The 22,530-nt window shown below is 38.9% G+C and overlaps 1 protein-coding gene across 1 annotated transcript; it reads right to left on the bottom strand.

The window, feature by feature from the left end:
• On the bottom strand, positions 1-22,530 carry FKBP9 (FKBP prolyl isomerase 9). The gene is made up of 10 exons (XM_007431595.3): positions 21,852-22,530; positions 20,482-20,627; positions 17,776-17,965; positions 14,794-14,939; positions 12,021-12,210; positions 8,399-8,544; positions 6,943-7,129; positions 5,911-6,056; positions 4,800-4,963; positions 1-2,460 (listed from the first exon to the last, which is right to left on the bottom strand). The coding sequence occupies exons 1-10, from the start codon at positions 22,106-22,108 to the stop codon at positions 2,281-2,283; spliced, it is 1,752 nt and encodes a 583-aa protein (XP_007431657.2). The 5' UTR covers positions 22,109-22,530; the 3' UTR covers positions 1-2,280.

Below are 22,530 nucleotides of genomic sequence, written 5' to 3'. Positions count from 1 at the left end.
TTACTTGTCAGCATTTTATTTAATAATACCAGAATGTATTGCATTTGACAGAACATGGTATTATTAGTGTTACAGCATAGAAAATCCACACAACTGTACTTATAAAACTATTTTAAATGGAGTGCTTTAAAATGAGCACCATTCTACAGTTACAGGTCTCACTATCCTGGGGAATACACTAGTACATTTTCTATTAGTGTCATGGTAGCCTTCTATACTTTAGTAACTTTTTGACTTAATCTGTTTTGTTTTTAAGGGGTAAATTTTATAGACAAGGCTGGCATTTGAGAATGAATCTGAAATCCACTTAAAAGTTCTGTTTGAAGAGTTAGATGGACTAGCCATGCTAACTTACACAGGTGCAATCAACAGCTGCATCCACATTTTTACAATACATTTTTCTTTTTCCTAAAATATATAAAAGACAAACACACATTTTTAAAATACCCAATGCAACTGTTCATCAACAGCCTCATACAGTGAAAACTCATGACTTATGCAACATTTACTATATGGGTCATTTTTCTTTGCAGTAGAAAATCAGAGCTTCATTCACATTCGTCCTATTCTCACCAGATTTTGCTGACTGGCAAGTTTCTTGTTTCTCTGCTGCTGATAGCAGAGAACAGCCATTTTTGTTCCACACTAATTCATCATTGCTGCTTTTGGTAAAATAGAGCAGCTAAGACCACTAGCAACTCTAGTCTTAAGAGTGTTAGCCCTGCTCTACAACTGAACACAGAACACTCTCAAAGCAGTTGCTAATATTGTCATGATCTGAGCAGTAGTGTTAGTAACCCTATTCTAATGAATGTTGTGGAGGTGGCAACATAAGCAGTAGGGGAAGACTTACAGAAAGCTTTGGCTGGGTGCAGAAAAGCTAGGGCTGCGGGTTGCCTATCTGCACTTTAAAATTACAATATTTTATCATTTGGGAGGAGGGGAAATAGAAGATAATTCATTACCACTATAATTCAATTATTAAGGAAGCATAAGATTTTAATGCCAGTGCACTGAATACTGATTCTCCCCCCCCCCAAAAAAAGATACGGATTTCCTAATAATATTTTTATCTTCATTTTTTTCAGAATCCATTCCCTATAGTGTAGCATATCACCAAAGGGTAGCAAAACGGGAAAAGGCATGATTTTAATGAAAGCTTGTACCTTTGTATCAAAATTTCAAAGATGTGGGCTATAAAATTTACCCCTTCAGGCAAGTTTGACAGATTCAGAGTTGTATGATGTTTGCTTTCCAGGTTATGGCAATGAAAAATTGAGAAGTAGAGATTTCTTGGCTCTCCCTTATTGGCTTCTGTAGGTGAAAAGGAGAAGGGAGAAGAGAAAAGAAAAGCTACAGAGAAGTGAAGACAAGCAGGTCCTGTAGCACACTCACCCCTCTTTATGACCCAATTGAATGATACTGTCCTACTTCCTGCTGTAAACAGACAGGAGAGCGCCACAGCCAATTTTGCATGTACTGTACACTTTCTTGCCTGTGGCCTCTCAGCAGACATCCCTGATGACCTACTTGTTCCCTATTTTAGATAGGAATCACAATCGCTAATCTAAAAAAAAAGTATGTGACAGTGATGATAAGAAAAATGGCAAGGACAAGTATTGCAGGCAAAAGTGTGCCAACAATGCTGTGAGGTCAAAGAAACATTTACTGCAGTGTAGAAAATGTCCTGAAAGAATACAAACCACGTACAGAAAGCTACTAGAACAAAGTGATGAAACTCCATCACCTCAGATAACCTGATGTGAAGAACTGCACTGTAGGAACAAACCTTCCAATAACATGCTTTTTCACATACTGTATTATTTTTGTTTCTGAATATAATGTTCAAACTTCATAGGCCAAATTTATTTTTTTCACTTCAAATAATGTAGCCCAAATATTATTGATATTGAGAGAAATACACAAATGTGAATCATATTAATTTGCATATGAAAATGTTCCAATTTAAATTTTTCCAGAAAATCCACATCTCTGCAAAAACTCATTAAAATGAGACATAAAACTGAATGTATCACTATGGTGGGATGTATGCTGTTTAAAAGTAATCAAAATCCATTTTGAGGCACTTTGTGTTTTTAATATAAATGCCCTAATCAAAAACATCTTCATTTTACACTCCTATTGTATCTTAATTCACACAGAGACATGTTCATTTTCACATCCTTCGTTTTAAGTATGCACAGAGATTTCAGATCATTTCTATGGTACATACATTTTAACAGCAGTTCAGCTCATACAGTTTTTAAAAACCCAACTAAGTTACAGCTCATCATGTCCCTGTGGCTCCTGGTCTTTCAGTTTGAATTCTTCAGAAGTAATCTTGCCATCTCCATTTCGGTCCTGATTGTTGAACATATTCTTCACAATTGTTTCAGAATCATAACCAGGGGCTAGCTTTCCTTTGCCAGAATTGACTTGGTCGTGGATATATTTATTGAACTAGAATTTAAATGATAAATAAATAGGAATAGGAAATAAAATGAATTTCAGTATTGTAATTTAAAAACTGCATGTAACTGGTAGAATCTGAATGCATTTCCATACTTCTACATTTAATATTAAGACACAGTTATAATGCTGGTTTAGATCTGGAGTTCACCATGTTGATCTGACTCATTGAAACTAACATGATATAAGTTAGCCATGATTAAGCCTCCATCCAACCCTTTATTTGATGGGCATGCGTGTCCTCAAAGTGGTCTAAGTTGCAAAAGCTGTTGTATGATGACAGCAGTCTTGCCTTTTGAGGCTTTCTATAGCCCAGTGCCACAGGATATAGAACTGATTTTACTCAGGCCGTCTTCATAAATTATTTACTCTATGATTGATGCTCATCTTATGACTGAGCTCTCATCTTTATTTATTTATTTTTATTTATTGGATTTCTCTCCGGCCCATCTCCCTTACAATAGGGGACTCTGGGCGGGTTACGACGAGATTAAAACTATAAATATATTTAAAATACATCCCTTATATACAATTAAAACAATACTAGAAACAAAAAATCCAAGATGATGGAAAATCAGGGCAGGGACAGCCGGCCACTATGGGGCTAGCCATCTCCCTGCTTGAGATGTTCCCTCCCCACCCCAGGCCAAGTGGCAGAACCAGGTCTTCAAGGTCCTTCGGAAGGCCAGGAGTGAGGGGGCCAATTGCACCTCTGGGAGCAAAATGTTCCAAAGAGTGGGGGCTACCGCAGAGAAGGCCTGCCTTCTGGACCCCACTAGCCAGAGTTCTTTTACTGAGGGGGTCCGAAGCATGCCCTCTCTGTGTGACCGGGTGGGACAGGTTGAAGTCATAGGGGAGAGGCGGTCCCTTAGGTAACCTGGTCCCATGCCATGAAGGGCTTTAAAGGTAATAACCAACACCTTGAATTGGACCCGGAAGCCAACTGGTACGCAATGCAGCTCGCGGAACAATGGTGTTACATGGGCCCTTCTCGGGGCTCCAAAAATAGCCCGCGCGGCTGCATTCTGGACCAGCTGTAGCTTCCGGATACTCTTCAAGGGTAGCCCCATGTAGAGTGCATTGCAATAGTCTATCTGGGAGATAACAAGGGCGTGAGTGACTGTTTGAAGGGCTTCCCGATCCAGGAAAGGGCGTAACTGATGCACAACCCGAAGTTGTGCAAAGGCCCTCCTTGCCACGGCTGCCACCTGCTCTTCAAGCAGGAGCTGTGAGTCTAGGAGGACCCCCAGATTACGCACTGGGTCTGTCTGGGGTAGTGCCACCCCATCGAGCCCCAAAGATGACAAAGTCCCGGATACAGAGGAGCCATTAACCCATAGCCACTCTGTCTTACCAGGGTTCAGCCGAAGCCTGTTGCTCCCCATCCAGACCCTTACAGCCTCCAGGCACCGAGAAAGGGCGGCCACGGCATCACTTACTTCACCAGGGATGGAGATGTATAATTGCGTATCATCAGCGTACTAATGATACCTCATCCCATCTTTGCAAAGAAGCTTGAACTTTCCAATTCTACTGAATGTTCACAGTGGCTCTCATTCAGTTGCAAAAATTACATGCAACTCTGGCATATATGCTTATTTAAGCATATTAAATCTTTGGTTTAGAGCTGGCATGAGAAAGCTTCCCTCAATCCATTCAGTCCTAGTCAAACTTATGAGGCTCCCCAGATCCGACAACACCCTTTTTCATGCCCTTGGCAGGAAAGGTTGCTTCTTTTCCCCAAGGCCCCACTTTTGACATTAACCAGCAGGAAAGCCATGAAAATACTAATTCCTTTTCTAACATCATACTTATATGAATTAGAGTTTTCAGCAGTTGCAGCTTCCAAGAGAAAACAGCAATCAAAAAAATAAATGGGAATGGGAAATGAGAGTGACTGCCTTGAAAATGAAACCCAGATTTCAGGACTAATACAAAAGTAAACAAACTCATCCCTCCCATTAACTAATACAGTTTTTCATTTTTTTTTACCTTCCAAACAAAATATTTTGTTATTTTGTAGAACTATAAGGTCCATCATTTTCTTTGATTTATAGATTACAATTTAATTATTAAAAACTGTGTCAGTATTTCTTGCCCAGCCATAACTCCAACAAAATTTTATTCATGAGGGGAAGGTCACAGAAATGTATTTATCATATCTGGGGTCATAATATAATATAGTTTATAGTATCGTATAAGCTATATTGTAGTTTGAAAAGTCCAAGATTAAAGATCCAATACTGAACATGGTGTATCTAAGAATGTGTTGCTACCCATCAAAAATAATCTTTATAAAGCAGGTTTTTGCCCCCAAAATAGCTCCTTACTTCTTCTAGGAGAACTTCTCCATTGTTATCCTTGTCCATTTCTTCAAAGAGGTTTGGAGATACTTCATCATGCCACACAAACATATAGCCTTCTGGTAAGCCAGATATTAAATCAAGCAGTTCGATGTCAAATAGTAATACAGCACTTCCAGGCACTTCTCCTTCTGCCACAGTAAATGACAAAAACCAAATTTTAGTATTTGTTTTTGGGAACATTTTGCTATGCAGAATATTTGTGGTGGGAGTAGGAAATTTTAGGGCAGAGTAGTCACGTTACATTTTTAATCATTTCCTGCAGAGGGTATGAAAAGTGATGTCCCTGGGAAGCAGGTCTGAAAATGATCCATTTTGAGGATTTCATAGATAATGAATATGAAAAATAAGTCTCAGAGACTTCATAAACTTTTGCAGCACAAATTGAAATGCCAGGGGTTCACATAAATGGTGCTGGAGTTGCCATCCCTAATGCAGAGGTTGGGGGGAAAATATCATATATTCACTCCTAGCAGGATAAGCAAGTTGTGCAGTAGATAATATTTAAACAAAGAACAATACAAATGCAAAAATTAGATCCACTGAGTCAATAAAGAATTTGCTATTATTATTTTCTTACTAGCAGACACTAAGTTTTGTTATTATTTTTAGGCTTAAGGTTTAATGCAAAGACATTTGTTAGTTCACAGACAATGCTTATTCATTGTTTTATGATATAAGACTATGTAGCTCAACATTCTAACAGGTTCATTACGTAACATGCATGTGGCAATATTTCATGTGGAGAATGTAATTTCTAAGCTAATTTTTTAAGTTAAATTGCAGTTAAAACCTTATTTAATTAATGAGACCTCTTCAAAATTAAACTGTTACACAGTTCCAACTAATTCTGTTATGTCATCCGATCATTTGAAATTATTCCACTGAGAGCAGAAGATAGGAACAAGGGAATGTATCATGTTGGAACAGTCTATGGATCAATAAGTATAATTTAACAAAATAAAATGGTGCATACAGAAGTGACTGTGCACCACAGCAGGGGAATTCAGAAGAAATTTGAGTCAACTCACATCAATTTCTTCACTTCTGTGCAGGTCTCTGAAAGTTATATACTCACCAACTCCGGCTTCTCCATAACCGAAGTGAGGAGGAATAATAATTGTTCTTTTTTCTCCAACGCACATATCTCTGAGACCTATATCCATTCCCAGGACAACTTGTCCAGAACCTAGAACTATATTATATGTTTTCCCAAGGCTAATCCTGAAAAAGAAAAGTGTGATTCACAAATTAAGATATGCTAAAGACAATAACTTCACCCAGTTTTCCAGCATTTATTCCACTTTTCCTATTTACATACAGTGACCTACATTACTGATAGCCTGCCTCTAAGAAATCCACCATAAACTGAGTTATATAGAAATATAATGATCTGATCTTAGAGTTCACAAGTCCTTCAGGGGTCCTTAATCTTTGGGGGCTAATGTTTATATTGCAATGGGAAATTGGGAAATGGGAAATGGGAATTCATACAATGTGGAACACAGCCCATTGCAGAATTCTAATTTACAAGAATGTTGTATCCCACCCCCTCTTAGCTAGTCCCATCTTCCCCTCAACATGCTTTCTGCTATTTCTACATTTTGTTGCACTTTACCTGAGCAGGCTGGCACAGAATAAAACGTAGCACTGGGTTGCAACTATCCAGCATTTTCATTTTCGAAGAAAACGCATGGGAACAGTGGAAGCCAAGAGGCACTTTTGAAAATGAAGACAATGCTGAATGCAAATGTTTTGCTTTGTAGCATGCCAGCTTCTCATTTTTTAAATTAGTTTTTGGTTTGGTTTTGCATGTAAAATGTTAAATGAGGTAGCGAGGCTAGCTGGTATGAAGCAAAGAATCTGAAAGCACCATGATACCAGTGGGCATCATGGTGGAGGCCCTTGGGACAGAGAATCAATTTCCACTGTTTATTTTCATAATTAACAACCCTTCTGTCTGCATGAAGGACATCACACCCTTCTTTCAGTTATTTTAACAGAATGCAAACAGCTAAAAAAATAAGCAATCATGCACTGACTCACATCTATGAAATATTTTCCTATTTTCATGCTTGTAGAATTATCCATGGCCAGATGATATACTTACGTTGAGTCTAATAAAGTGCCATCTAGGAGGGAAGCATTGTAATGATACTTCAAGTAATCACCTTTCTTGCTTAGCACTGAACAGTTAGTAGGTTTGTAATAGGTTGTAACATCAACCGAATCTGAAGGGTTGTGAAAATCTATCATATGAATGTCAAATACCAACACAGCGGAACCTGGAATGTTTCCTACAATAATAAACAATCATGTAGTAATAAATCATTCACTTTTCTTCTTTTACTGATTTTACATCTTGTAAACAACAAATTCATCTATTGAAAATTGGTACTGTGAAAATAAAGGAGGTTTGGTCAAGAGCATCTGCAAAAGTCATCCTGAATTATGCTGAGACTTATGACATTTTGTTGTTTTTCCAACAGCATAAAAGCCATCTACTTCCAGAACCATGAAATACGGGGCAATTATCTCTCTTACCTATCTTGTGAGTGTGAATGCACTAAAGAAAAACAAGCAAGCTTAGAAACATGAAACCTGGTGAAATTCCACCTTTTACTAGGTGGAATTGCAACTCAAACTTAGTGAAAACTTTTAGCTTTCATTAAAAGTGCTTTAGGAAAAATCACTTGGAGTGTGTTTGGGTTGCTTTTGCACTTCCAACAGAAAGTATGGATTTCTCCCTCATTACACAGTGAAAAAAATTGCCAAGAATTATGTTAGGACACTTTCATACTAAGTTAATCTCTTTAACCCTTTCTTCTAAATATGAAGCCACTTTACATACCAATAGTTTTAATACCTATGACTGGATGACGATTAAGACCCCAACAGCCTCCCTCCTCTGTACTTCTCTTCAATTGAGATAAACCAGCATCACATCTTTTTCCTTCCCCCTGGGTCTAACATGGGATCTCTCCAATCCTTATATTAATATAGTGATTTTAATCCAATCATTCTGAAGATGTAAAAAGCTCTATTTGTGTCTGGCTGGTATTAAGTGACACAGCATAATAACAGGATTGTTTCCAGATAACCTGAAAAGCATCCATTATCTCCGAAGATAGAATTAAGTATCTGCAAAACCTAAGAACAAAAGATTTGGCTAGGCAGCTGATTAACTGCAGTATCTGTCTCTAAAACCTTATGAAAAATAACCGGGTTATTTACTGTTTCAACCACATATTTTTTCCTAGAGATGTTGTGGGAGAAAATGTACTCCAAGCAAGTACCATCAAATAAGCCATGCTATATTCACTGATGCCTATTCTACCATTTGTATTAACAGCATTCACTATGAACTTAGTACAACTCTCACACCAGGTGCAGGAATCAGATGCAATTACTTTATTACACTTGACACTGGAAAATGCTTTCACTTGAAAGCACCATGTCCTTGTGTTATATACATGCTTAAATCACTGCAACGTTATACTAAAATAATAAATGAGCTACAGGGCATTGGTACTTAAGAAAGCACCTGAAATAAAAGTTATACTCACCTCTTCCCTCTTCTCCATACCCAAGATGAGGTGGTATTATTATTCTCCTTTTCTCTCCAATGCATACTCCAAGCAAACCTTCATCCATCCCAGCAATCACATAACCTTTGCCAATGTAGGTGTCATAGGTTCGATTTCGCGAGTAACTACAGAAGATACTTTGCTTTACTGCAGTTGCTATCAGTGGCACCACATTTGTAATTTACTGAGCATGACAAAATGTAGACATAATCTATTTACAATTTAGTGTATATTCATATACATATTGTATTTACATTCTACCATCAACCCAACTATTAATCTAGAAATGCTTGTTTATATAATGGAGCACTTGCTCGTAAAATAGTGCTTTACAGTAGTCCTCGACTTGTGACTATTCATTCAGTGACCTTTTGAAGTTACAGCAGTGCTGAACGGTCACCCAAGTCACAGCTACTGTAGCACCCCTACAGTCACATGATCAAAATTTGGGCGCTTGGCAGCCTGCCTGCACTTACAACTTCAGGGGCACTTCAATTCCTCCCACCCATCTCCCTCCCATCTTTGCCCTTTCAGCCCCTTGCACTCCGGGGCCCCTGCCGCCCTAGCTGACTTTTGCCATCTTCTTGCTTCCACTGCTGACCAAGCATGCCTGGCCTGGCCCTTTGCAAGGCAGCTGATGGCCGCACAAGACTTTTTTCCTGAGGCTGGGGCTTCCCGGGGCACTGCGGTTTTGTGCCGCACTGCTGCGGTAGCTGAGGCTGTACACTGCGCTGCGGCTCAGGGGCTTCTTGCAGCCCCAGAGCCACAGTGTGCCAGGAACTCCCTTTGTACCACACTTCTGGGCTGGGCTGGGGCTGGTCTTCATGCTGCAAAGGGCTTTGCGCTGCACTGTGGCTCAGAGGCTTTTTGCAGTCCTAGAGCCACGGTGCACCAAGAAGCCGCTTTGTGCCATGCTACTGGGCTGGGCTGGGGCACCTGAGGCTTCCAGGGGTGGTTGTGGCTTCGTTCTGCGCTGCAGGTGAGGGGCTTCTTGTAGCCCCAGAGCCACAGTGGGCCAAGAAGCCTCTGAGCCTGAGTATTCTTTCCTTGGCCTTCCTGAGCTCATGCTGCACCACAGCACCCCCTTCCCCAAACTTGTGTGTGGTCTGCACTGGCCCTCCCAGGCCTCCCAGCCCATGGCACCCCTGTGCTTCTTACCTGGGACTCCCACCTCTTCCCACTTAATGGCCCACGCGTCTTGGGGTTACAACAGCAACCTGGACTGCCTGGGATTGCCATTGCTAAGCGATGAGATCATGTGACATCATGCTATACAACCACATAGCTTAGCGATGGAAATTCTGATCCCAGTTTGGTCATAAGTCAAGGACTACCTGTACTGGAATAAAGTCAGCCAGGAGCATATAAAATAATGATGGATTGAGCCACAATACAGCAGGCTAAAGAATCCTTGATTTTCATAGCCTTAAGTACACCTTATTATCCTTTAGTGTTCCCATAGATTTCAAAAAACCTTTTTGGATCAAATGTGAAGCACGGCACAGCTCTACAGACAAGTATAAGGGTTACAAGGAAGACTTCCAGGGTTTCTGAAAAGTTTATTGTAAAAAAGCTAGGAAGCCATTTTAAAGGATTCCAACAACTGCTGTATATGAAATGTAAGCCCTATTTATAGTGAAATCAAGATTTAGTTTCTATCTCTTGCCCAAGTGCAATGCACTAGATGCTTCTCTCTTTTGGAATGGAAGGCCTGGTTTCCTTCTGACTTCTGTTTAGGTCACAGACACATCTAATATCAAGCTGTTTATTTTTAAACATGTGATAACTAATTCTCATAACAAGTATGTGTGATGTCTCCCTGGTTGTTTAATGCACTGATGTATAAATGTTTAAAGAATGGTTGTAGTGATATTACATGTGCATTGGTTAAGAACATAAATGTACTTTTGTATGCAGATGATGTCATGTTGTGGGCAGAATGATTTGCAACAAAGTTTGGTACAGATTTTATAAAGGAACGTGGACCAGAGGACTAATGTATGAAGGATCCAGTTGTCTTTGATAGGAAAAAATGGAATGAATGATTGCGAGTTATGGAAACAAGATTAGAGCAAGTAGCTGAATTTGTGTACATGGATAGAACATGGCAAAACAAATGGAGAAATGTTAAGATGTGCACACGCTGGAAGAAATATTGCATGAATAAATGTGTTCTAAAGACGAGAAAATGGCTGTGTATAAGAGAGTGATTCTACCCATATGGAAGTGAGAGTTGGTATATCAGGAGAAATATAAAATGGAATACAGTAGGAATAGAGAGGTATTTAAAAGTGCATGGTAAAACAAGGGAAGACAAGCTCAAGAATAAAGGAGTGCTGAATCAATGTGGACTGAATCCAAAAGTGAGTAGCCAGAATATACAGGACACACATGGGTATGCTTTATGTGTGTGTGTGCACACGCAGGAATAAGCACATTAATTGCACTTAGTTAATTTAACGTAACTTTAAATTTAATTAAATCTAATTTACTTTTTATTCTCGCTCCATGCATATTTTGACAGGCTTTATCTACTTGAATTGCAATGGAACACAACTCAGAGGACAAGTATTTTGGACTGACAAAATTAGTGTACTGACGCATTTTTACATTATGTTTATCACAGATATTTTCCTCATTCATTAACTTGGCAAATGGAAAATGCAAAATTTTACACACTAAAATTAGTCTAATAATTACCAAACCATTTATTTGTAAAAACGCATGAACTTCAAATGCCGATGTTCCTGGACGTGTATATTTAATATAGCATTCTACAGGCCCAGCTTATGGCATTATTAGAGAAGGAAAATTAAGAAAAAAAAGTTTCTCCCATCAAATGTACCGTATTTTTCCGACAATAACACGCCCCCATGTACAAGATGACCCCCACTTTTCCAATCCAAAATTAAGAAATCAATATTTTAAAGATAGTGCAGAACACATTTTTATTTAGTAATTAGTTAACATTTACCTGATACACTCGGTGGGAGGCGGTCCAAACCGTGTCTCTGCAGCTCTATTTCCAAGCTCTTTTGCATAACTGATTACATTCAAGCACGAGTGAAACTGCCGATAGCTTGTCTCTGCAAACAGCCTTCCTCTAATTGGTTTGTTCAGCATCAGCTGACGTCAGTTACATCAGGCTCGTGATTGGAGGAAGTCTGTTTGGGAGACAAGCTATTTCACTCGTGATTGGAGGCTAGCAATAGGAGCAAGTTACTCTGCAGAAACAAAGTATGGGCAGTTTTGCAACCACGCGATTCTCGGCTTACTTCCTTGAATAAGACGCCCTTCAATTTTTAGGGTAAGGATTTTAGAAAAAAGTATTGTCTTATAGTTGGAAAAATACGGTATCTGGGTGAAACTTCTTATTTATTTTTAAAATATTGGTATATTGTTTATTTCCTGGAGAAAATCTATCTACATGATTGCTAAGACTGACACCAGCTTGATGGCACATAATCAATCTTATTTGTTAATTACTGATATATTTATACTCATTAATTTAAAAGGCCTTCCAACAAAGCTGGGAAAAAGATTAGCCAAGGACTGCTAAGAATATGTGAAGAACATAATTTATGTTTAATTATATGATTACCTGGAATCAAACAACGTTCCATCAAGAAGGGTACCATTATAGTGATACCTAAGGAAATCCCCAATTTGGGTTTTACGTTCACAGGACTTGGGCACATACAGTTTTTCTATACTAATCCCATCTTTAGGATTGTGTAGATCTAGAAGAGCCACATCAAAGACAAGAGAAGCTTGACCAGGTATTTCTTTCCCTGTAAACAAAGCAGACAGAAAATATGCAAGCATTGAATTTCTGATCAACTTCTGCCTTACAAACATTTGGTATACCTGCTTTTGGTATCAGTTTGAGACTATGTTCATGAAGTTCACTACTGGAAGAAACAATGCTGGTATATATCTAGTTTTGATCTCCTATCTGTTGTGGAACTTTTGGGACTTGTTCTCTTGTTGTTAATGACCCAAATATTCTTGAGTATAGGAAAGGCTTTGCTGCCATACATGTAAACCTCCCGATGAAATGGAGTAGCCCACCTATATTTCATCTTTCCTTCTTGGAGACAAGATGCCAAAAATCTTGTGTCTCTTCACTTTCTAAATATATCCAAGTTTAAAAGGAATGTCATGCCTTTTAAACTTAATAATCTAATTAGGCTTCTGAGTCTTGCTGCTTCTGTTGTATCAATTTAATTATATTCTCTTCCAAATGTTTAAATTAAAAGTTTAAAAATCGGGGTTTTGTTGAAATGTATTCAATTCACATGCAAATGCATCTCTCATTTGTGACAAAATAATAGAGGAATCAGTTTTTACAGTTTGTTGCTGGTCTTTCCCCTTCTCGGTGAAACTTTTTATTCTCCCTCCTCTTACTCTGTTTTAACAAGTGAGAAACAGTTTTATGCTTTAAAAATGTCTTTTTATTAAACAAGTTCAGAAAAGGATATTATATTATTAAGAATGAGATGTTAAAAAAATGTCAGGAATTCCTTAAACACTATGTGCAATACGACATAAAGGATCATGTAAAAATATTACAAATCCTATGATAATATACAGTTGCAAGAAAGAGTATGTGAACCTTTTGGAATTTCATGGTGTTCTGCATTAATTTGTCATAAAATGTGATCTGACTATCATCTAAGTCAAGTGTATTGACAAATATAATGTGCCTAAAATAATAACACAAAAACAATTCTGATCCTTCATGTCTTTATTGAACACATTCATTCAACAATCAAAATGCTAGTAGAAAAAGTAAGTGAACCTTTGGAATCAATAACTGGTTGACACTCCCCCCCCCCCCCCCCCCGGCAGCAATAACCTCAACCAGGCGCTTCCTGTAGCTGTGGATCAGACCTGCACATTGTTCAGGAGGGATTTTAGCCCATTCTTCCTGGCAGAACTGCTGTAGCTCTGTCATATTCTTTGGATGGCTCATTCTTTGGACGGCTCTCTTCAAGTCATTTCATAGCATCCCTACTGGGTTGAGGTCTGGGCTCTGACTTGGCCACTCTAAAAGGCGGATTTTGTTTTTCTGAAGCCATTCTGTTGTGGACTTGCTCCGGTGTTTTGGGTCATTGTCTTGTTGCATCACCCAACTTCTACAGAGTTTCAGCTGACGTACAGACATTCTCACATTATCCTGAAAATTTTTTTGATACACTTGGGAATTCATCATCCCCTCAATGACTGCAAGCTGGCCAGGCCCTGATGCAGCAAAGCAGGCCCAAATCATGATGTTTCCTCCACCATGCTTTACAGTTGGGATGATGTTTTCATGATATGCAGTGCCCTTTTTACGCCAGATGTAGTCCTGCATGTTCTTTCCAAATAGTTTAATCTTTATTTCATCAGTCCACAAAACATTTTGCCAATACCGCTGTGGAGTGTCAATGTGCTCTTTCGCAAACTTCAGGTGTGCAGCAACGTTCTTTGTAGTAAGCAGCGACTTCCTTCGTGGTGTCCTGCCATAGACACCCTGCTTGTTCAATGTTTTATGTACTGTAGACTCATGAACACAGATGTTAGCCAGTTCCAATGATGCCTTCAAATCTTTAGCTGTCACTCGGGGTTGTTTCTTTACCTCATTGATGAGTCTTCGTTGTGCTCTTGGGATCATTTTGACTGGGCGCCCACTTGGTAGACTAGCCAGAGTCCCAAAGTGTCTCCATTTGTAGATCATTTGCCTAGCTGTAGACTGGTGAATTTCTAAGGTCTTTGAAATCACTTTGTAACCCTTTCCAGCTTTATGTAAATCAACAATTCTTGATCGTAGATCCTCTGAAAGCTCTTTTTGGCGAGGCATGGCTCACATAAGCATATTCCTCTTGTGCGGAGAAACCCAAAACGTTTGAGTGGTTCTTATCAGTCAACATGGCTCTAGTCCACACCTCCAAACTCATTTTCTTAACAAGACTCCAGGTATGCTAACACCTGACTCCAATTAGCTTTATTGAGGTAAACTCAACGGTTCACATACTTTTTCCACTAGCACTATGAGGTTTTTATGGTTGTTCTCAATAAAGACATGAAGGATCAGAATTGTTTTTGTGTTATTATTTTAGGCACATTATATTTGTCAATACTCTTGACTTAGATGATAGTCAGATCACATTTTATGACAAATTAATGCAGAACACCATGAAATTCCAAAAGGTTCACATACTTTTTCTTGCAACTGTATCATTAACAACACAGAATATTTACCCGGTTCAATCTTAAGTTATTTATATTAGAATACACTTTACAATGTCAATTAGGAATGAACAGTCTTTCAGAATAGTCCAACCACAGTAAAACACCTGCAGATGTCTCTATAAAATAGTAAAATCATTTACCATCTCCATCTTCTCCATATGCCAAGAAAGGCGGTACTGTGATTATGCGCTTTTCTCCTACACACATTCCAAGGAGACCTTTGTCCATTCCAGGGATTAACCACCCAATTCCTACATAGGTGTCATATGTTCGCATCCTATTGTGACTGAATATATAAATTCCAGTGAATTACAAACTTCATTTTAGCACAGAGTGTGACAAAACAAGAGGATGAAATGTATATATAGTAGATGTGGATTTGACTTGTTCTCAACCAAAAAATATATATACAAATCTATAACAAACAGTAAGAACAGTTTGAGAGATGACTTAATTACCTAGAGATGGTGAGTTTCCATTTTACTGGGAATGTTCAAATATAGGCTAGAGATGCTTTAATTTGAATGTGGCACTAGCAGGGGTTTGGACTTGACAGCCTAAGTGCCTCTTGCATTTCTATGATTTTATGTTCGCTACAGCTATACACAGTGAAGAAACACCCGTCTTCACCAGGAGCCCTGGGGAGTTGTGTTAAATATAATATACCTGCTGGGTTAGATCAAGGACACATCAGTGTGGTCTATTATATAATTTGGTGCATTGGGGAAACTTACAAACCTGGGCAACAGCCACTTTTGTTCCCAGCTGATATTTAACATATGCTATCTATAATTCAGAAGATTACACAGAGCATTGACAAGTAGCCATTAGAGGTCCAATCCTTCATGAAACAGTGTCATGGATGGAAGAGAAGTCAATATTTTTAATTATGCACTTATTATGAATAAACAATAAATATGCACCGTGCTTTAGATCTGAAGGTAAAAAGTGCATCAGAGTGTTTGGAGGTACCAATGTACCACTGTTTCCAACTTCTTAAAGCAGCTGTGCCTTTGTCTGGGTTCACATGGCGACCCTCCACAGCTGCAGTGTGAAGATGGAAAGATACATCTGGTTTCAGGAGTTGCAGACAGGTGTTACGTATATGTACCTTTCTGCCATCAAACATTGAACTCTTAATAAGCTCTTCCTTTTATCAATCCTTTATATCCCTGTATTTAGTTATTATTACTAAGACATTTTTGAGGGAGGAAAAAAAAGACAAATAATAGGAAAAAAGACAAAAAACCTTCAAAGTGAATAAAAAGGGAATTTACAAGCATCATAGAACTAAATAGGACTAAAAGAAAATTTTTATAAAATGTTGTACCATTGGTATCTGACACCTGATCAATTGTCTAAGATGTATAAAGAACCTTCAAATGTTTGTTGGAAGTGTAATCAGTGTGAAGGTACGTTTTATCATCTATGGTGGACTTGTGAAAAAGCCAAGAAATATTGGACATATGTGTTTTGATTCAAAAGATTCTGAAAATGGATTTGCAAATGAAACCAGAGACCTTCCTTTTAAGCATGATGGACAAACAAATGGAAAGACAATATGGAAACTTATTTCTTTATATGATAACTGCAGCGAGACTTTTATATGTGCAAAAATGGAAGGATCTACAAGCCAAAGAATGGATACTGAAATTAACAGAGCTGGCAGAGCTGGCAAAATTGACTACTTTGCTTAAAGAAAGGATATTGTCTAGCTTTGTTTCCACTCTTGGACTTTTTGTTTGATGCTCAAAAAAATGCAATTTTGATTTTGCGATTTGATGACTGATTTATTTTGTACTTATAGAAATAGCTTGTACTAATCATATGTACTGTTTAAATAGATTGATTCCATGATCTTTTTGAATGTTAGATTAAAAATTATTCTTTACTATGTAATTCTTTAGATATTAGAGTAAGCTGTCAACGTATTCTACGTTTATATCTCTACCAAGAAAGTCAGAAGTTACTTTCCTTCTTCTATGCTTTTTCTTTTCTGATTTTTCTTTCCCTTTCTTTTTGACTTTTTTTTTTTAGTATTTTAATCTTTCTGAAATTTCATAAAATTTATAAAAAAAAGAACTGAATAGGACTAAATTAGGTAACTAGGAGTTTTCGATATTTCAATAGTTTTACATAACTGAGTATCTTACATTATTTTAAAACTGCAGGTCATCGTTAAAATCCAAGTAATGTATAAATATCAACAGCAAGAATCAGCACAGTATAAATCATATAATAAGATACAGAATTAATTTCTGTCCAAACAGTGAAAAATCTAACCTTATTTAACAGATCACTGAAAATTAAATTTTAAGACTTTATGCTAGGAGAAATTTACAAAACCAAATAGTTTCTGAATTGAATTTAGCATTTACTTTTACTGGATGATCCTCCAGTCATCCCGTGAAAGGATGTGAGGAGGAAGAAAAATCTTCTCTGCCCTCATTTTCTCTCACCAGTAATTCTATATGGGCGAATATATTGTACATGTATATACTGTATCTTGGATGCACTTGCTAGGGCCATGCAGTTGTCTGACACATTAAGAGGTCTGCAGGGGGTAAAACAGTTGCAAACGGTTAAGTACCAAAACAGTACTTCCTTAATTTCACCTTTTCTAACAGGAAATTGTTCTTCAAAATCTCACCCATAGATTTTTCCCAGTTCTGCTAACCAAATACTTGACATGACTTATGTAAATTCTGACAAATGCCAAGTATGTAGAGGTGTGCGATATCCAGATCGGAAGTAGGCTAGGGTCTTTCAGATCTGGCGTGGAGGCTCTTGCTGTATCTATTGGCTGCTCCTTAAACCAGCTGCACCTTTTCCTGGACTCACATGGTAGCCGTGCAGGCTGAGAAAAATACACATCTGAATTAATGAGGTGACAACAGCTACATTTCCCTCTTGTCACTGCCTCCTGAACACAGATTTTGTGAGTCTACATAGCTACCAAGTGAGGGCAAGAAAAGCTATAGCTCCTTTAAGGAGCAATCAACAGATACATTGCTGGATTTGAAACATCTTTGCTCATTTAGGATCTGCATACTGCATACATCTAAAGTTATATATGTGTGTATCTTCCAAAACATGAAAAAGGCAAAATATTTTACTGATACCTTGAGTCAAATAGTGTTCCATCTGAAAATGTTCCATTATAATGGTATCTTACAAAATCAGACACCTGAATTGTCCTTGTACAATTTTCTGGCTTGTAATATGTCTGAATCTGAACTTGGTCTTCAGAATTCCAAAGGTCAACCAAAAGCACATCAAAATTTAGAACTGAATTTGCAGGAATTACACTGGCTGGGGATACAAAAGATATTAAAAAGGAATTAAATCAATTTTTTCACCAGCAGTTTTTTTAAAAAAACTGTTTTCCTGAGCATCATATCCAACATCCTGTACCAGCAATAAAAAGAAATACTGTGAATACCAAGTGTTTATTTAAAAAAAAATTATGGACAATATAACATACAATACAATATACCAGTCATCATACTTTAGCTGAAGGATAACTCAATACCATTTCATTTCTGGAAAAATAACAGTAAGTATACTATTTTTTTAAGTTCATGACCTAATGTCCATCCATTAGGTTAACACTATAGATTTGGATCTCATTGTTTTCAAGAGATCCATTCTAACTGTGGCTACATTTATACAACACACTAAGACAATGTTTCTTAAAGTGTGGTCCTAGGACCCCTGGGGGTTCCCCAAGACCCTCTCAGGGATTCACAAAATCAAAATTTTTGCCAGCCTATGTTAAAAAATAATATTAAAATCCCATCAAGTAATCATGAGAAGCGATAGCAAAAGCAAATGCATCAATTTTAATTTTTAATATGATAAATATAAATAAATATAACCCATACAAACAAAAGCTCTTTTGGGGTCCTCCATAATTTTTAAAAGTGGGAAGAAAAAAGTTTAAGAAACACTGCACTAAGACGACAGTCACAAAGTACACACTAAAATAGTTGGCTATCCACGAGATGTTAAACCACAAACGGGCAGACCATACTGTGGGTTAGAATATGAATAACCAAAATATAATTCAGAGATAGGCAGAATATTACATTAAGTTTTTGCAGTAGGCTACCATTCTTTACAGAATTTTTTTTTCTGCCTGTCCCAATGGACAGCAATATAATATGCTGCCATACACTCTTAAACAAAACTCAATTTGGGAAACTACAGAACAGATATTCCAGCCCTGCAAAACTGTAGTATAAGCCCTCCTTTTCAGATACTTCCATTTACTTTTTTTTTTAAATGTATTGATATGGAATGGGGCAAGAGAAACTTCTACACACACCATTTATGTATTTAGTTTAGATATTTATAACTTACGTCAACTTTATTCTCAAGACAGTTTACAAACATAACTAAAATCATAGCACCTGCTATTCAAAAAATTAGTACATACTAAGTAACGGCAGAGTCTCATTCATGAAGCAGTGAATGAAGAAAGAAAACATTTAGCTAAATAGAAATGTTCTTCCCAACATTTTCAACAAAACTAAAGCTTCTGGCTTGGAATATACTTTCTGATTTGAGTTAAGTTCTTGATTCCGCAGATATAAGAAAGAAATTAAACTCTCCTCCGAGTAATTCCTGACACAACAAAGATAAAATTATAAAAGGCTTTTTTTCAAGCCAGGATAGATATAGAACATACATTTGTACAAATGTACAAAATATACATTTTCAGATTTTAGAGCAGGCAGGAGTTTTAATTTAGTGAGTTACAGAAGGTATTAAAAATAAAGTCAAGATGTGATCATGGCTGACTGAAGCTCCACTTTTTTTTTTTTTACACATGCATTACACACGTGATCCACATTAAAGAAATGTGAGGTTTCAATCACATGGTCGCAGCTACCATCTTGTCATTGCTGACCTGTTCCCTGTGGACACTCCTGGTGAATTACAGGAGAAATAACCAAAAGGTGGAGCAAGAGGATAATTAGCAGCCCAAAGTAAGAATGATGCCTGCCACCCATTTTAATTCAGAAAAGAAGTCTGCCTGAACTAAAAAAATATGCAAAATGTTTAAACACAACTGGCCTAGAGACTGCTCTGGCTTATTACCATAGCAGTGTTACAGAGTACCGCTGCTGCTGAAGAGTCGTGTTGTATTATAACAACCTTCAGCAACTGGCCTCTTCAGATATCTTCAGTTCACAACTCAGAATTCCTTTAGCAGTGCTGGCAAGTTAGAGAAGGCTGTACTGAATCATTCTCGGTTGCAATCAATTTTTGTATTAAAGAATAGTAGAGCATTAAGAAATATTGTGCATTATTTGCACAAATATAGCAAGAATTCCTCTTCTTTCTAAATGAACAAACTATCAAGATGTTCACAAATCCTGTCAATGATCTTAGAAAGGAACTGAAGGAGAGAGAAAAAAATATTGAACAATGACAACTTAAATATCCTCTGTCAAACAATGAACCCAGTAACCACCGTACTACCACCTATATTAATAAGACCTCTTAGCCTGTTTATATATTGTATCTATGCATCTAAACATAAGACAAACAGGAACCCAGATAGCATCATTGGTCCAATCCTTGACCTCTATATGTCTTTGGAACTTCAGAGCTTATAATGAACACCCAGAGTTTGGGAATTGATTGTGCTCTCACATTCAAAGCTACAGTTATATCAGATGAATAGAACTAACTGGACAACAATAAATCCACAACACACAGGTTATGTTAATTTTTAAAACCTCACATTTCGACTAGAGTTTGAAAACCCTGCCCTGACTCATTATATTTAGGCAACAAAAAGTACAGAAAACTGTACTTACAGACTCCTTCACTTCCATATCCAAGATGGGGTGGAATTTTTACAAATCGCCTTTCATTTACGCACATGCCAAGCAGAGCCTTCTCCATCCCAGCAATAAGCTGGTTTTTCCCCACAAATACATTGAATGTAGAGCCCCTGTCATAGCTAGAAGAGAGTGAATTGTTAGGTTACTTAAATATACATTTAAATATTGCATTTCATTGACATTGCTCAATTCTTGTTTCCTTTCAGCCAAATTATGATTCAAGAGTAGGTGTGACATGATGCCTTGTGCACACTTCTCCTGGTAACTGCCTTTAATTTTTTAATATTAACCTTAAAAGCTAAATAGGAAGATGACATATGGCAAAGCATAGTATTCTCCCCCCCCCCCGCATTATTTTTATGTCCAAGAATGTCACTGAGTTTCACCTAAGTCCCATGTATATTCTTGGAAAACTTTTTATGCTTCCTCTATAGTTTTTGTTGTTTGTTACTGTAATGTAGTGAAGACACTACTCAACATTCCTTACATACCTCATACAGATTCCAATCTACAGCCTAATAGTAGCAATCACATATTGTGATGCTTACAATATCCAACACGCGCAGCAGCTCATATAAGTTATAAAGATAAATCACTTCTCTTCAGGATCCTCAGTGGAATACAATCCATGCATGACATTAGATCCATTCCAGAATGACGTTTAGATCACACTCTCACATGCAAAATCCAGCTGTGATGAGTGGCACCCAAAACCTCCAAAGGGTTTTCCCTGGAGGAAGCAGATGCAGCCACTGGCCAGCCTCCACCCTTGGAGCTACAATCTGCAGCACTTTCCCTGAAAGATAACCCCGGAAACAGCTTCTCCGCCTCTACCAGCAAGTTTTCCAGGTCAGCTCTGATTGCTCCCAACGAGGGAACCTACAATGTTGCCCTGCCCCCGAGTCCTGGTAACTACTCTGTAATCTCAGCAAGCATGTCAGTGTACTCTGTTTTTAATACAGTTTTTAGCCAAAATTCTTTGTATTTCTTCCCAATTACCCTGATGTTCTCAATTCAGTTTTGGATATCTGCATATCGATTTCCTTTGTGCTGGTTAATGACCGCCATAAAGTTTTTCCCACTCTGACCCCAGTGACTTCCCTACGTCTCCATGCCGGCTTCTGTTCAGGAGCCCAAGGAGCAGAAACTGCGTGGAAGGGATGCGTCCTCCCCCCGAGGCTGGCAGCTTGCGCTCATCTTCCTGCAGCAGGGCCCCGACTGGAGCTTCCTCTCGAGTCAAGACACCCAGGTTCGCGTCGCGGGTCTGCCCACGCTTGCGCTGTACCTGGCTGCCTCCTCCCCGCCCGCAACGCCGCGCCGGAGGAGAAAAAGAGCGGGGCTACCTGGAGTCGAATTTCTTGCCGTCGGAGAAAGTGCCGTGGTAATGGTAGCGCACGAAGTCGCCGGAGAGAACGGTGCGCGGGCACTTGTCCGGCACGTACTTGCGCTCGATCAGCACGTCCTTTCCGTCCCAGTGGCTCTCCCCGGACGGCACCGGCGGAGCCTGGCATGCCACGCAGCTAACTAGCAAGGCGAGGAGCAGGGGCGAGCAACAGCGGCGTTGCCGCCTCCGGGCCGGCGGCATCCTTGGCCTTTCCATTGCGAGGGACGAGCGCAAGGAGGAGAGGGCTCAAGAGCAAGCTCGGCTGAACTCCCGGCTTCCCAAAGCTGCAAACGTGGAGAGGGGGCTGGCAGGGGCGCGGGGGGAGAGGAGGAAATCCCAACCCCTTCGCTGCTTGGCAATGGGAGGAGCCCGGCCGCGGGAAGAGGGGCCTTCTTTGGGATGGAAAGCAAGGCCCCGCGACCGGCCGGTGCTGCCTTCCTGCAAAAGCGTTTGGCTTGGAGCGTGACCTCACGGTCTCGGGTCTGTGGACGCGTGCCGAAATGACTTGGAAAACGGAGCTGCTTTCGGCGAAAGGACGGTTCAGACCTGAAGGGGGGAAGCACGACCCGCCGATAGGCTGCTGTCTCCCTCGCCCCCTCTGCTCCTCGCGTCGCTACGTGGCACCGCCTCACTCCTAG

The sequence above is a fragment of the Python bivittatus genome, unplaced genomic scaffold (assembly GCF_059951505.1).
Source record: "Python bivittatus isolate LINGU-HERP-01145 unplaced genomic scaffold, Pbiv_v1 ctg000610_np1212, whole genome shotgun sequence".
NCBI lineage: Eukaryota > Metazoa > Chordata > Lepidosauria > Squamata > Pythonidae > Python > Python bivittatus.
This window is presented reverse-complemented; position numbering and strand designations above follow the sequence as displayed.

Excerpts from the sequence above, each read along its gene's own strand:
- FKBP9 (XM_007431595.3), bottom strand. The coding sequence starts at position 22,108 with ATGGAAAGGCCAAGGATGCCGCCGGCCCGGAGGCGGCAACGCCGCTGT. Across the intron at positions 20,628-21,851 it reads GGCAAGAAATTCGACTCCAG|CTATGACAGGGGCTCTACAT; the intron begins GTAGCCCCGCTC and ends ACTCTCTTCTAG. Across the intron at positions 7,130-8,398 it reads GTATGGAGAAGAGGGAAGAG|GAAACATTCCAGGTTCCGCT; the intron begins GTGAGTATAACT and ends TTATTATTGTAG.